General features: G+C 46.2%; 1 protein-coding gene across 2 annotated transcripts in view; it reads left to right on the top strand.

Moving 5' to 3' along the window:
* Window positions 1–16,877, top strand: part of LOC126124776 (NCK-interacting protein with SH3 domain-like) — a 109,923-nt gene that overhangs the window by 49,697 nt on the left and 43,349 nt on the right. For both annotated transcript variants that reach the window (XM_049915122.1, XM_049915121.1), the window contains exons 4-5: window positions 2,454–2,600; window positions 14,124–14,426. In XM_049915122.1, coding sequence (XP_049771079.1) covers window positions 2,454–2,600; window positions 14,124–14,426 — 450 coding nt within the window. The remainder of the gene's footprint in view (window positions 1–2,453; window positions 2,601–14,123; window positions 14,427–16,877) is intronic.

Genomic DNA, 16,877 nt, shown 5'->3' with positions numbered 1-16,877 from the left:
CAGTATCTCGTCTCTGATATGCGCACACTCTGCTGCAGAGTGAGTATCTCATTCTGGAAACCTCCCCCAGGCTGTGGCTAAGCCATGTCTCCGCAATATCCTTTCTTTCAGGAGTGCTAGTTCTGCAAGGTTCGCAGGAGAGCTTCTGTAAAGTTTGGAAGGTAGGAGACGAGATACTGGCAGAAGTAAAGCTGTGAGTACCGGGCGTGAGTCGTGCTTCGGTAGCTCAGATGGTAGAGCACCTGCCCGCGAAAGGCAAAGGTCCCGAGTTCGAGTCTTGGTCGGGCACACAGTTTAAATCTGCCAGGAAGTTTCAGTTCAAAAAGTGTCCAAAGTAAACGGATTTTCAATGTAAGCATTGGCCACAACTAGGAATGTTAATGAACAAACCACAGTCTTGTAAGATACAGGTGCAGAAAACTGTCCAAAATGGAAATCAGTTGCTTGTTATAACTCACGAGCCTCCATGACGCTGGAGTCAGGGAGGTAGAACCCAAGTCGACATAAGTCTGAGAATTCACCAATGTTGCTACTGTACCCATGTCCTTCTGCATTCTCAATGACTTGTTAAACTTCAGTGTACAACTTGCTTTGAGACGCCGTCACAGCTGACACACAGTTAACATCCATGTTTGTTTTGTCCTCCCTCAGGTATTAAAAGGAGTTACATACAGAAGCAATGTGTCTTTTCTTGTGACAACTATTTCACGTTACTCGGCACTTGGGACACACAGTCTGTTCGTGTTGAATGGAGCAGTATGGGCATGAAGGCAGTGCTGTTACTGTTGTGACACAAACTGTTGTTCCAAACATTGTCTACCTATATGACACTGGGACATGTGCTGGACTCTGCATTAGCATTTACGTTCCCTTGCAAACTGGCTGAAGGCTGGAAGGGGTGAGAGGAACTGATATCTGAAACTTCGGACCAGGCTTCTATCTGACTACCTACAGACCGTGAAACTTGAATGACTGAGCTATGTCCAGTACTTCCGTAATTATAGAATTTTCACACTGAGATCACTCTCGGACTACCTTATCGGGAACAAAACATATGATAGCATCGCAAACCATTTGATTGGCATAAGATTCCTTATGAACATTTGTCAGAAAATTATAATAATGGCTAAGTCCATGTAGTCTTGCTGCCCATGGCTTCTATGACGGTTTGGTCACTTTTGGCAATGGTAAAACTCCACACAAGCAGCAATAATGTGAGTACATTTACAGTGATAGGTAGAAATTAGCTCACAAATCTGATCGAATGAAAGATGTGGAGATTCTTGTAAGGGGGCAAGCTGACACAACAGTTGACGCCCGTGTGGTGCAATGCACAAAAAAAAAGGGTCTTGTACAAGTTTACATATGGCATCTTGAATGCGAGGAAATGTTGCCACAGGCATCACAATCTTCTCCTGTATCACCCTATATGGGGAACAGTGGCAGATATGCTGTTAGTGGGGCCACAAGTTGTGCCAGTGTAGTCGTGAAACTGGAAACAGCAACTGTCAGCACCTCCTGTTGCTCAAGAAGAGATTTAAGCAATGCATCCATGGACATTAAACACAAAGGACTAATGGCAAGTGGAACACATGGAGTTGAATACTGTACTCATCACCAAAAAAAGGGTTCTAACCTGAAAACACTGTAATTTGTTGTGTGAACAGTACACATATATGTGGAGGATAACGTACAATACAATTAGCAGTACACAGGTTTCCAGTGTAACCTTGCACTCTGGCCTGTATGTTCGTTAGTTCCAACAGGGGCCATAGCCGGTAGGTCGTACATGCAGCTGCTGTTGTATTAGCATGCCAGGTGGTCTCTAGTGGCCGAATTAAGTACAAACTTCATGTGTGAACTGTGAAGTGGTGCACACACTAAATTGTTAGTTAAAACAGATGTTTGTTCCATTAGTCCTCTGTTAAGTGTAAGAAACTTTCATGTACCGAGTCTCATTCAAATCATGATCCTTTAATAGAGATGAAGTAATAGGTTGCTTGACTTTTCTTAAGTGTACACTCTGACAGTGGAGTTGGCTAGGTGTCTCCATTATGCATTCACACCGGCTAACTGAACAAGTGATGAATTATGCAAGTAAGCTGCTGTCACTTCTAACTGATTATGTTTGAAGTAGTTGTGGTTACCGTAAGTTGAGGGTGGCCATCACAAACCTGCTAGCTTTCAAGGTTTAAAAATGATGACAGAGGACAGAGGCAATCTTCAGTCCAACAATGCTGTTGGCATTGCTTGGTCTCAGTGCATTCTTATTACCAGACTACTACTTCCTATTTTTAATAAAGAGAATTTCTGTATTTATTTGAAGCTTTTATAAATAAACATTTTACTTTTATCAAGTGTTATCAATATTTGCTACACTGAGAAAACAAGAAATAACATAATTATTTTATGGTTTGACGAACAATTTTTTTATACCCGTTGTTGTTCTGTAGGGTGATGGTCAATCTGTATCTCCTGTACATGAACATGAACGTGTCAAACAATCTGCCAGACGTACTACATCAAGCCCAGTTTTGAATGAAAAACATGGTTCCTTGGTAGAAGTTGATCCAAAGATTGCTTATCAACTTGTTGAGCAGGTATGACAGTAAATATTGCAAATATGTATTTGATGAGTATTCGTTATTGATTAAATATTTTCAATGTGAATATTGTTAATGTGACATACTTAATAAAGTTCGGGATTTCTGTACAACTAGTCTAGCCTTGACATCTGTTAACCTTTACTGATTAGCCATTTTGGTGATATATTTCAATAGCTTCCATATTTTGGGTATGTAATAATACTTGCTCTTTCTTTGACGTGATGATGCTACACTGTGTGATCAAAAGTATCTGGACACCCCCAAAAATATATGTTTTTCTTATTAGGTGCATTATTCTGCCACCTACTGCCAGGTACTCTGTCAGCGACCTCGGTAGTCATTAGACATCGTGAGAGAGCAGAATGGGGCACTCCACGGAGCTCACGGACTTCGAACAAGGTCAGGTGATTGGGTGTCACTTGTGTCATATGTCTGTACACAAGATTTCCACACTCCTAAACATCCCTATGTCCACTGTTTCCAATGTGATAGTGAAGTGGAAACGTGAAGGGACACATACAGCACAAAAGCGTTCAGGCCAACCTCATCTGTTGACTGACAGAGTCCACTGACAGTTGAAGAGGGTCACGATGTGTAATAGGCTGACGTCTATCCAGACCATCACACAGGAATTCCAAACTGCATCAGGATCCACTGCCAGTACTAAGACAGTTAGGCGAGAGGTGAGAACTTCGATTTCACAGTCAAGCGGCTGCTCATAAGTCACACCTCACGTCGATAAATGCCAAACGACGCCTAGCTTGGCATAAGGAGTGTAAACATTGGATGATTGAACAGTGGAAAAATGTTGTATGGAGTGAAAAATCTTGGTACACAATGTGGCAGTCTGATGGCAGGGTGTGGGTATGACGAATGCCCGGTGAATGTCATCTGCCAGTGTGTGTAGTGGCAACAGTAAAATTTGGAGGCAGTGTTGTTATGGTGTGGTCATGATTTTCATGGTGGGGGCTTGCACCCATTGTTGTTTTATATGGCACTATCACAGCACAGGCCTACAATGATGTTTTAAACACCTTCTTGCTTCCCACTGTTGAAGAGCAATTCAGGGATGGCGATTGCATCTTTCAACATGATCGAGCACATGTTCATAATGAACAGCCTGTGGCGGAATGGTTACATGACAGTAACATCCTTGTAATGGACTGGCTTGCGCAGAGTCCTGACCTGAACCCTATAGAAAGGTTTTGGGATGTTTTGAAACGCCGACTTTGTGCTAGGCCTCACCAACCGACATCGATACCTCTCTTCAGTGCAGCACTCCAAGAAGAATGGGTTGCCATTCCTCAAGAAACCTTCCAGCACCTGATAGAACATGTGCCTGCGGGAGTGGAAGCTGTCATCAAGGCTAAGGTTAGGCCAACGCCATATTGAATTCCAGCATTGCCAGTGGAGGGTGCCACGAACTTGTAAGTAATTTTCAGCCAGGTGTCCGGATACTTTGGATCACATAGTGTACATGTCACTGCCATAATCATTATGCTAATTTTAATAGCTCACATCCCTTATCAGTTCTGAATAAATTATATTTTCTGACACATTCGTACAAACTAAGAAACACACATACAATTTCTGCCTTTCGAGCAGTTACTTCATTACTAATATGGAAGTATAGTGAATATTAAAAAGAGAAAAGAAAGAGCCAAACGTACAGGTACGAGCCAGGGATTTGTTTATATATTTTGCTTATAGCAGTTGTCATATATTCTGATATAGCAGTTAATAAAATTCAGTGTCAATTGTTATATATTTATAAGCACAGGTTAATAAAGGTAACCGTTTATACTGTGCTTGTAATATACTGGTGATAGTAAAATGAAACTGAATATAAATATAAAAATAAAGGGGAAAAGAAGTTTTGAATCTTAATAATAATGACAATAAGGACACAACATGAATTGAAATAAAATAAAGGTGAGACTGAGCTGAATAACTATTAACAAGAACCTTTCACAAAGTAATTGCACTCTGTGTTTTTAAAAACTTTGGAATTCAGATGAATATTGCCCTGTAATTGGGTTTCCTAAATCTTACTTTGATATTCTAATACGATAAGTAACAGATTCCACCAATAGAACTCAAGACATGCCCTCCCATAAAGGTCCGTGCTACTCTACTCTGATACTGATATTATGAGAAGGAAAGTTGCTACTCGCCATATAGCAGAGATGTTGAGTCACAGATAGGCACAATACAGACTCTCACAATTATAGCTTTCGGCCATTAAGGCCTCTATCAATAGTAGACACACTCGTGCAAACACACACAAGTCACACACATGACTGCAGTGGGGTTTCAGTTGCCTGAAAATGCAGTTGGTGTGTGTGTGTGTGTGTGTGTGTGTGTGTGTGTGTGTGTGTGTGTGTGTGTCTATTGTTGACAAAGGCCTAGTGGATGAAAGCTATAACTGTGAGAATCTTTGTATTGTACCTGTCTGCGGCTCAGCGTCTCCGCTATATGGTGAGTAGCAACTTTCCTTCTTATAATATTATTACATTCCATCTTGGATTTTCTACTCTGATAATCTTCTTCTTCTAATACTACTACTGCTAATACTAATCCTGATACTTCAATTGTATTTATTCAACTGCTGTAGTTGTAGTACTACATAATGCTAAAATTTGCTTAGTTGGACTCCAAAGTCTGACATATCATACTCTGAATTGGTGAAAACCTCATCCTGCTTCATTGTCTGGTGATACATAGCAATGGCAATGGTTCAGCCAACCAGGTGACCTATTTGCTTGCTGAGCAGTGCACTGTTATGGAAGTGGCAGTATTGCTTAGTTTAGTTATTTTCATTTTTCATGAATCATCATTACAATCTCTATATGTACACCTTTACAGTGCTTCAATGATGGATTAGGCATCATATACCTGTAGTGATTATTCTCAATGATGAAGATGCTGTTTCAGGGTTTATTAATGTGACACTTTGCATTCTTTTACTCAGATTGGATGAAAACCAGTTATCTATAAGACCTCTGATACTCTAATAATGGAGTTTCTCTAGAAGGTACTATGCAGTGCACTATTAAATGCTTTTGACAACTGACAGGGATTACCTGTTGCAATACTTTGTCTCAAATTTTGTGTAATCTTAGTCATAAATAGAAAGTTGGTATATTCTGTGAAGATACAGCCTTTCTATCTTGCTTTGAGATGGGTGTGTTTTTGTTCTTATGTACATAATCTTTTCCATTGCCTTCGAGGAGTAGTTAATCAGTTCCTGATGTTGCAGTTTCTCTCACACTGTGACACAACACTTCATTTTCACTAATAGTGGGATCGCCACCACTGTGCAGATCTTTCATAGAGTCATAAGCATTCCTTTATACACAAAACATGTTTTACCCATTTCTGCCATTCATTCCCCCTGCGGGTTCGGGGGTTAGAATAGGCCCGCGGTATTCCTGCCTGTCGTACGAGGCGACTAAAAGGAGTCTCACATGTTTCGGCCTTATGTGATGGTCCCCTCTCGGGTTTGACCTCCATCTTTCTAAATTATTCCGAAGAGCGAGCCAATTGGGGAAGGGCGCCTTACGTGGTGCACTGTATCCGTCGTGCATTGAGACCTTTAGCCGGCTTTTTCGTCGTTGCAATGGTGTTCCGCTCGTTTTCCATCTCTTGGGCGAGGATACGTCCCTGGATGCGATTCCCACGCTGCACTCTGCAGTGTTTCTTTTAACTGCGACGACGACCTTGGACAGTTTTGCACCTAAGATCCAGCACGGTAGCCAGTCCGTTGTGGTGGGGCCGCCATGTACCCTCTTGGTTGTAGCCCCCTGACAACACAGGGATCGCTCTACTGATGCCTGCGCCGTTAACTCCCCACGTATGCCAAGGAGTAGATGCCCGTCTCCCTGGGGCATCAGGACTCCCGGCAATGGACATCCTGCCAGGTGGCTATTGCTGCGGCTGGGTGGCGCCCGTGGGGAGGGCCCTTGGTCGGAGTAGGTGGCATCAGGGCGGATGACCCGCAATGAAGCGTGGTACATCATCTCTCGCTGGCGGCCAGCCGCCAGCAGTCTCTAAGCGTTCTCGGGCTCAATTTAATGCTGAAAAGTACAATCCGAAAACGTTCCCCTCTCTGGCCACGCCGTGGGAGGAGCGTAAGTCTCAGGATGGAGGTAATAGTTATTCGCCCCGATTCTTGGTTTGTACGAGAGCTGATGGGGAGTCTTTTCTCTCCACAAAGCCTCAGTTCTTCGTCGAGCATTTAGAGGACAAGTTTGGGGAGGTGGAGGGCTTGTCTAAAATGCGCTCTGGCTCAGTACTGATACAAACGGCATCCTCCGCCCAGTCACGCAGGTTACTTGCTTGTGACAAGTTGGGGGATGTTAACGTTACTATTACTCCACATAAGAGTTTAAATATGGTCCAGGGTGTTATTTTCCATAGGGACCTCCTTTTGCAGTCTGATGACGAGCTGCGCGCCAACTTAGAACGTAGAGGTGTTCATTTCGTCCGGCGCGTTCATCGGGGTCCGAGGGACAATCAGGTTGCTACCGGTGCCTTCATCTTGGCCTTCGAGGGTGATACGTTACCGGAAAAGGTCAAGGTGATGGTCTACCGATGTGACGTCAAGCCCTATATCCCTCCCCCGATGCGGTGCTTCAAGTGCTGGAAGTTCGGCCATATGTCTTCCCGCTGCACTTCCAGCCTCACATGTCGAGATTGCGGACGCCCATCTCATCCCGATACTCCATGTGCCCCGCCTCCCATCTGTGTCAACTGCGGGGAGCACCATTCACCTTGCTCGCCTGACTGCAAAGTCTTTCAGAAAGAGCGCAAAATTATGGAATATAAGACCCTGGACCGGCTGAGCTATACTGAGGCCAAAAGGAAATATGACAGACTCCATCCTGTGAGAATGACATCTTCTTATGCAGCTGCTACGACAACTGTGCTAGCCCCATCAGTTTCGAGACTTCCAGCCAGCTCGATAAGCAGTACGACTCCTCCTGCCCCCTTGCCTGTGGGGGGCTCTACCCAACCGGTTGCTCCTGCACCACCTACCTCAGGAGCAACCTCCTCCCACCCGTCGGGGACGTCCGTCCCCGCTTCTCAGCCGGAGAAGCGTCTAACTTCTTCGGCTACTCTCGCCCGTAAGAGTTCCCTTGGGACCCTCCCTTCCCAGGGTTCCACCAGCGGGAAGGATGACGGCCGCCAGTGGCATAAGTCCTCACCAGCGGCCGGGCGTAGGGCTTCACGATCCTCCTCTGTCCCGGAGACTGAATCGGTGAAGCCTTCCCAGCCGGTGCAACCCAAGGTTCAGCGAGAGAAGTCCAAGAGAAAGACCTCTAAGGCCAAAGAACTTGCGGTGGCGCCAACCCCACCGCACCTTTCGCGCTCTGCGTCTGAGGATGCAGTCGAGATTCTAGCGTCCGCTGAGGACCTTGATCTCGCTGGTCCCTCAGACGCCATGGATGCCTCTCGTACGGGTACTGAATCGGTGGCAGTGAGTGAACAAGCGGCGTAAATAGCCTTCCCAGTCCTTTCACGCCTTTCTCAGCCATGGACAATATCATCCTCCATTGGAACTGCGGCGGTTTTTTCCACCATCTAGCTGAGCTCCAACAACTTATCAGCCGTCACCCTTTCTTCTGCATAGCTCTTCAGGAAACTTGGTTTCCAGCAATGCGAACCCCCGCCCTCCGTGGCTATCGGGGTTATTATAAGAACAGGGCAGCGTATGACAGGGTGTCGGGTGGCGTCTGCCTCTATGTCCTTCACACTCTGCACAGCGAGTCTGTCCCTCTCCACACACCTTTAGAGGCTGTCGCTGTTCGGGTGTGGACGCCACAGGCTGTTACCGTCTGCAGTCTTTACCTTCCACCGGATGGTGATGTCTCGCAGCATGTCCTGGCTGCGCTGATAGCCCAATTGCCGCCACCTTTCTTGCTATTGGGCGACTTCAACGCCCATAACCCTCTGTGGGGTGGGTCAGTGGCAACAGGTCGAGGCGCCATCGTTGAGCATTTATTGTCGCAGCTCGATCTCTCGATTCTAAATGATGGTGCCTTCACACACTTCAGTGTGGCGCATGGCACATACTCCGCCATTGACCTTTCAATATGTAGCCCTAGCCTCTTACCGTCTCTCCAATGGAGTGTGCATGACGACCTGTGTGGTAGTGACCACTTTCCGATCTTTCTGTCACTACCACAGCGTCACTCTTCTGGGCGCCCTAGCAGATGGGCTATGAATAAGGCTGACTGGGACTTGTTCTCCTCCACTGCCGCTATTGAGCCTCTCTCTAGTGCTGACATTGATGCGGTGGTTCAATCGGTCACCACCGGCATCGTTACTGCCGCCGAATCTGCCATTCCCCGTTCTTCTGGGTCCCCTCGGCGGAAGGCTGTGCCTTGGTGGTCGCCTGAAATCGCTGAAGCGATTAAAGATCGCCGGCGGGCGCTCCAGCGTCACAAGCGACATCCCTCCTTAGACCACCTTATCGCCTTCAAACGGCTGCGTGCGCGGGCCCGCCTCCTTATCCGCCAAGGCAAGAAGGAGTGCTGGGAGCGGTATGTGTCCACCATTGGCCTCCATGTCACTCCTTCGCAGGTCTGGGCCAAGATTCGACGCGTCTACGGCTATCGGACCCCTGCCAGCGTCCCTGCGCTCTCACTGAATGGAGCAGTTTGTACTGACTCCGACGTCATTGCAAACCGCTTAGCAGAGCATTTTGCTATGAGTTCCGCTTCTGCGAATTACCCCCAGGCCTTCCGCTCCATTAAAGAGCGGATGGAACGTCGGAGCCTTTCTTTTCGCACCGACGCTTCTGAACCCTACAACGCTCCATTCAGTGAGTGGGAATTTCAGAGTGCCCTTGCTTCTTGCCCTGATACCGCTCCCGGGCCAGATCGCATCCACTGTCAGATGCTGAAACACCTTTCAGTGGACTGCAAGCGACGCCTCCTCGACCTTTACAACCGTCTCTGGGTCGAGGGCGAGTTTCCGTCGCAATGGCGGGAAAGTATTGTCATCCCCATTTTGAAACCTGGAAAGAACCCTCTGGAGGAGGACAGCTACCGTCCCATTAGTCTCACCAACGTTCTTTGCAAGTTGCTTGAACGGATGGTGAGCCGGCGCTTAAATTGGGTACTGGAGTCTCGGGGCCTTCTGGCTCCGTCTCAGGGTGGGTTCCGGAAAGGCCGCTCCGCCGCCGACAATCTGGTGAGCCTGGAGTCGGCCATCCGTACTGCCTTTGCCCGCCGTCAGCACCTGGTCGCTGTCTTTTTCGACATGCGGAAGGCGTACGATACGACATGGCGTCATCACATCCTTTCTACGCTTCATGGATGGGGTCTTCGGGGCCCTCTGCCGATCTTTATCCGCAATTTCCTGTCGTATCGTACCTTCCGCGTGCAAGTCGCAGCCTCCTATAGTTCCACCCACGTCCAGGAGAACGGTGTGCCACAGGGTTCTGTTTTAAGTGTCTGCCTGTTTTTAATAGCCATTAACGGGCTCGCTGCGGCCGTGGGAAATTCTGTCTCTGCTTCCCTGTATGCTGACGACTTCTGCCTTTATTACAGCTCTACTGGCATTGCAGCTGTTGAACGTCAGCTACAGGGCGCTATCCGTAAGGCGCAGTCTTGGGCTGTAGAGCATGGGTTTCAGTTTTCGGCAGCCAAGACCCGCGTTATGCATTTCTGCCGGCGCCGAACAGTCCATCCTGGGCCGCGGCTTTATCTTGGCGACGAACTCCTTGCTGTGGTGGAAACCCACAGGTTTTTGGGGGTGGTTTTCGATGCCCGGTTGACTTGGCTGCCTCATATCCGGCAGCTTAAACAGACGTGTTGGCGGCATCTAAACGCTCTGAGATGCTTGAGCCACACCCACTGGGGCGCCGACCGCTCTACCCTGTTGCGGCTCTACCAGGCGTTAATCCAGTCTCGCCTGGATTATGGGTGCCTAGCTTATGGCTCAGCATCCCCATCTGCGTTGCGGGTGCTGGACCCAATTCTCCACAGCGGGATACGCCTTGCCACTGGTGCTTTCCGCACCAGCCCTGTGGACAGTGTACTAGTGGAGGCAGGTGTACCTCCACTGCGGTTCCGGCGCCAACGTTTGCTGGCCGCTTATGCGGCCCATGTTCTAAGCTTGCCCGGGCATCCAAATTATCGTGTCCTGTTCCCGCAGTCAGTCGTCCATCTGCCAGACCGTCGGCCCCGGTCGGGTTGTCCGATCGCCGTACGCGTCAAGGAGCTTCTCTGTGGGCTTGGGTTTTTCCCTGTTCCACCTCCTTTCCGGGCGCCTCTGCGTACACCCCCGTGGTGTGTTCCTCGCCCTTGCCTTCGGCTCGACTTGACACAGGGCTCGAAGGACTCGGTCCCTCCAGAGGCCTTCCGCTGCCGCTTTTATTCCATCCTGGCCACGTATCAGGGCTCTGGAATTGTTTACACCGACGGTTCGATGGTTGCTGGTCGTGTCGGGTATGCGCTAACTCTAGGGGACCATTCCGAACAACGGTCCTTGGCGGCTGGCTGCAGCGTTTACACTGCTGAGCTAGTCGCCATCTTTAGAGCCCTAGAGTATATCCGCTCCTGCTCAGGTGAGTCCTTCGTTATCTGTAGCGATTCCCTGAGCGGTTTACGAGCTCTCGACCAGTGTTTTCCTCGTTCTCGTCTGGTGATGGCTATCCATGAGTCCCTGCATACTCTTGCACGTTGCGGCCGCTCTGTGGTCTTTGTGTGGACCCCCGGTCATGTCGGTATCCCGGGCAATGAACATGTTGACCGCCTGGCGAAAGAGGCCACGAGTAAACCATCTCTGGATGTTGGCCTCCCAGAGGCTGATTTGTGGGCGGTCCTCCGCCGAAAAGTTTTTGCGCTTTGGGACGCTGAATGGCGCGATCGGATTACACCCAATAAACTCCGTGCCATTAAGGAGACGACGACTGTGTGGCGGTCCTCCATGCGAGCCAACCGCAGGGACTCAGTCGTCCTTTGTCGGCTCCGCATTGGCCACTCCCGGCTAACACAGTTATTTACTGCGCCGGGAGGACCCTCCTGTATGTCGCTGCGGGGCGGCTTTGACGGTGGCCCACATTCTGTTGGCCTGCCCCCTTTTAGCTGTGGTCAGGCAGACATTTGCGCTGCCTGATACGCTCCCTGCCGTTTTATCCGATGACCCTGTTATGGCTGCCTTAGTTTTACGTTTTATTAGGGCAGGGAGTTTTTATTCTTTCATCTGAGTGTTTCTGTTTTATTTTTTGTTTTGATTCTGGCCTTTGGCCTATGATTTTAAACTGATCTTTTAATGTGTTTCTAAGTGGTTGGCTTTTCCTTTTTTATTTCTATGGTCGGCCAACCACTGTCACACTCTGTGTGGTTTTAGTTCGTTTTGTCTTGTCCTTGTCTCCGTTTCTCTTGTTCTGTATCGTCTGTGATCTATTCTGTTCCTCGTTTTTATTCTCTGTGGATGTTCTTTGTCTTTGGAAAAAGGGACCGATGACCGTAGCAGTCTGGTCCCTTTCATCCCCCAAACCAACCAACCAATCTGCCATTCATTAATACTACACTTCAATCATTGACATCCTATCAGATAGGTTACTTGTGATTCTTCTGTCATTCAGAATACCAATGATGGTGTAGCTTACTCCATTCTAATCAATTTACTCATTTGTGATACTCTGTGGCTTCTTAGCATATGAGGCATGATCACATAAGTGGAATTTTTTTGCTTCTCGACGAATTTGTGTGAACCAGATCTGCACCAGAAGTCCTCTGTGATAATTACCAAGAATGTATAAACGTGCTTTTTACAGTTTGACAGTTTATGCTACCAGTTTTACAATATCACAGAGTAATGATTGGGTTTAGTGCTTTTGTGGCATTTCCGCTCCACAAATGTCACTGACAGTGGACCTGATCATATGAAATTCTTGTGAAATGTTTTTGGTGGACTACCTGAAGCTGTGAACTCCTGTAATCATGTGCATTTTAAATGCCCACAATTGTCTGACTTTTACTCACTCTGACAGAAAGCCCATTTATTATATAGATGCAAGCATTTTTAACTGTAGAATGCTTAGTCCGGAATAGCACAATGTATGTTTAGTGGACTGTCCAGAGACTTATGGTCAAATCATGTATTTCCTGACATCTTGGGTTGTCGGGTGTTCTGCCGGATATCAGCGTCGTACTTGCACGATATTTCGGTCACGTAGCTCATGACCTTCATCAGGTGCAACCTGAGACTGCTCCTCAAGCGGACCTGGTCCAGTATTTATGCCTATGGCCTTCCCCCTCCACCAACGGCTGCAGGCGCTTCCTCTGTGGTCCGCCCCCATTCCCTGCGACCTGCTGGAGCGTTGCTGCTCCATTTTCGTCCGCTGCGGTTCTAGGTGTTCCCCCTGCGGTCCGCGCCCACCAAACCTGCTCCTGGGGGTTTCATCTACAGTCTGGGGTACCAAGCGTTCCCCCTGCGGTCCGCGCCTGCTTACCGCGACCTGTAGGAGCGTTGCCGCTCCGTTTTTCGTCGCTGCGGCTCTGGATGTTCCCTCTGCGGTCCGCGCAGAGGGAACATCCAGAGCCGCAGCGGACAAAAAATAATAATTACTCTCCAGTTGCCTGCCAAATCAAAATTTTTAATTACATATTTCATCCACACCATCCCCTTCCAGCAACCTGTAAACACAGGTTTCTGATCTCGCACTTTTTGCAATATTTTTGCAATTAGGCTATGCAATAAGCCACAATATTCTTATCAGTTAACTGAACAAGGTAGCTCAGAAATTGATGCATGAAAGAAAGGGGGGGGTGGTTCAAACCCCTTTCCAGGCATCCAAATTTTGGTTTTCCAGGATTTTACTGAATCATTTAAAGTGAATATCAAGAACGGTTCCTTTCAAAAGGTCATGGGTAATTTCCCACATCGATCCTTGTCCAGTCTGAGCTCATGCTCTGTTTTTAATGATATCATTACCAATAGTTGGTAAATCCATAATATTGCTTCGTTCCGTAAAACTGTGATCAGTAGGCTACAACTATGTGCTGGACCAACTGGAACATTGAAGTGGAAAAGCAAACAGCCTTTATTGGTGCTTTGTTCAGTAAGTCGTGCATGACTGTACTGCTCCCTGATCTTTTGTGGGACAGTTTATTTTCCTCATATTAATGAGACTTCAGGGAATGTCATCTTAATAAGAGCTGTTACAATAAGTATATAACTTAGAGCTTGCAATATAGGAAGCAGAGTATCATTAGAAATGATAAACTTGCACTGACCTTATTCCCTGTTTTTCATTTCGAATTCTTAAATGATGATGAAAACTCATTGTCTTTGGTAAAATCTTTCTGGAAGGCAAATAGATATTTCCTCACCAGTTTCACATTTGAGGTCATTAGGCACTCAAACATTATTTGATGTAGATTTAAAAATCAAGAGTTGATTTAATCTTATGTCCTTCAAACCTAAACTTGCTGTAACTCAGATTATCATTAACAACTGGAAGCCGTAATTTAAAACTGAAGTCGTTTCTATTTTTATAAGGTGCGAGTGCAGACACAGCTATCATATGATCTGTCACGAGTGGCAGTAACGACGGTGGTTAGTGGTCTGTGCCCTTTAGTGGAAGCAACTTGCCGACCAAAGCTGCGTTCTCTGCTAGCAGCAGTGCAGGGGCCACTGTCGGCACCTCGGACCTTACTTGCAGAAACCCATGATGCTTATCGCCTTCGTGTCATCTTCTCTGAGCTTACTTCATGCAAGAATGACTCTCAGCAGCGCAGCTGGTCACTGCATGAAGATGAAGCTGTCATCTGTGATTATCTTGATGAGCTCATCAACATATTGGTAAGGAACCAGCAATGTATCTTTCCATTTACTTACATATAGTGTGTTCTGTTATTCCTGTGAACATTGTTTAGTGTGTACATTACAAACAGAGTTGTTGTAAACGAACTGTCTTAGTAACTGTGCCCATGTGTGTTGCAGTATTTTTGGTTTGCTATGTCATGTGGTGGTCTGTTTCAACATGGCCTTAATCAGTGCAGGCACTGCCAAATGCCATTAGCTCACTCGCAAACAGGTGTAGTTCAGGTAGGCTACGCACAAGGTGGCCCCTTGTTGCATGTATTCTGTGCATGTACTAGCCACTTGGCCACCCCTGCCCACAGGTTCCTGGCCAGTGTTGTACAATTGCGTATGTTATAGCCCGGCTGCCAGACTGCCCATCCGATAGCTGCTTGCCAGCAGGCATGCAAGCCAGAACAGCCTGTCATTGGTACCTAAATGCTTACTGGTTTCAGATTTTTTCCAACAACTGTATAATATACCCACTACAACTCCAAATATCATCTGTATGTCCTGTACAGCATTCTCATGACAATCTGTGCCTGACTAATAACAGTGAACATATTTGAATAGTGCTACCACCTGTCTACAGGCGTGAAGTCAAAAAACTGTCAGAGCATTGTTGGACTGTTTCAGATCATGGGGGAGACTATATAGCTGCTGATTAATTTAAATCTTCATGTTTATCTTTTGTATTCAATAAACAAATGTAAAAATGCTATTTAGCATGCACTGTACTAATACAGATGAATTGCAGCTTACCATGATAATATTACAAAAAAAAAAGTCTTTTTCAGTTAAACAAAGTGCCTTAAATCCTCATGAATTAGTAAGATATTATGCACTTTTGACTGCAAAACAAAATGTGTCTATGTTCAGTCCACAGTCATACTGAAGTAGCATTACAGCACTACCACAAAAGTAGTAGAGGGGGCAGAGGCATAACGAAATCCTGTTAACAAATCATTCAGTGCCACAAATAAGTCCATACAATTAACTGAACAGGAAAAGCAACCATTAATGATGTGCAATACTGCAAGTCACCTTTATATCTACAGGTTGCAAAAGCATGTGGGGGAAGTAGTATTCTTAAGATTTATTTGCTGGTTGTCAATTTAACAGCTAGTAGCTATTTCACAGTAGAGGAAAAACTCCTAGTCGGGTATAGAACTGAAAACTAACACACTCTTCACTTTGTACGGCAAACACTTTACTGCTAAGTTAGCAAACAGTTGCAGTAGGCATCACTCCCTTGTTGTCCCAATAATGGCTAAGACAGATATTTTGCAATGTGAATGGGAATATTAGTTGCTTTTTCTGTTAGAATGAGCTTCCTGGTCTCAAAACCATCAGTTTCCTACATCTGTGTTATCCCTTACGTGAGAATCATGCAGAATGTAGCAGTGAATATAGCAGAATAATTCTGAACCGTTTCAGGAAGTAAATAAATAGTCAAATAGCTGCCAAATGTATTCTACACTGTTGCCAATTCTCCATTAGATTAGTGACAGGCAGAATACATTTCTCTCGCTCTCTCTCCTTTTTTTTAAAAAAAAAAAAAAAAAAGAAAAAAGAAAAAGCTGGCTAGCACTGGAGAAGCTCACGCATCAGTGACATGGCATCTGGCTGCTGTCACATTGACTCAGAGAAAAAGTACCTGTAGGTCAATTAATAGATTAAAAAAAATATATACTCAGCAAGTGACAACAGGAGGAAACATCTGGAGAAAATGCATATAAAAGTTCAGGAAATGTGCAAGATTTTAAAGCAAATTACTCCTTCTGGCAGAAGGAATGAAGGGGAAGGAAGAGGGGTGATGGAAAAGGTCACCGTTCTCTGAACTGTGATTTTCGTATTTTTAGTTTTAATGCTGTTTTAGAGTTTTCTGATGTAACTGCATCATTGGTCCCCAGGCATTGCATCAGATAATGTTGTGGAAGCTGCACAATATTTCAATGAGACAGCCGCTCATCATCTTCAGGTGCTTGCTTACACGTTGGTGCAATGGCTCACCAATACAAACACTGACTTGCTAGAAAAGTGCAGGCACCAAGGGGTGGGTCTATAATGTCAACGTAAATGAATTGTAGAGCACAGAGACATCCAGCGCCTCCTGCCAGAGAAATGGAACATGGTCTTCGCATTTGCAACGGGAAAAATGTTGCTGCAAATATTGGCCCAGTGCGTATGCGGGCTGTGTGTTGGTGCCCAGTTTAAGTGTGCGGACTTTGATTCTCCATATGCATTGACTCGGATTTGTTCGTCTGCGGCCAAGTATGCCTTAGTACCACCAGTGCTGGTTCTGTGCCTTGCTGAATTGAAATCCCCTGTGTCTATTGATAAGATTGTTACTTATACAAATTTAGACTGCGTCTTTAATGGTGGAGTCCCAGTACGTGGAAATGGGTGAAAAGATCTTTGTGTCTCTCTGTTTCATGATGTGTCCCATGT

The sequence above is a fragment of the Schistocerca cancellata genome, unplaced genomic scaffold, assembly GCF_023864275.1.
Source record: "Schistocerca cancellata isolate TAMUIC-IGC-003103 unplaced genomic scaffold, iqSchCanc2.1 HiC_scaffold_426, whole genome shotgun sequence".
Classification (NCBI taxonomy): domain Eukaryota; kingdom Metazoa; phylum Arthropoda; class Insecta; order Orthoptera; family Acrididae; genus Schistocerca; species Schistocerca cancellata.
This window is presented reverse-complemented; position numbering and strand designations above follow the sequence as displayed.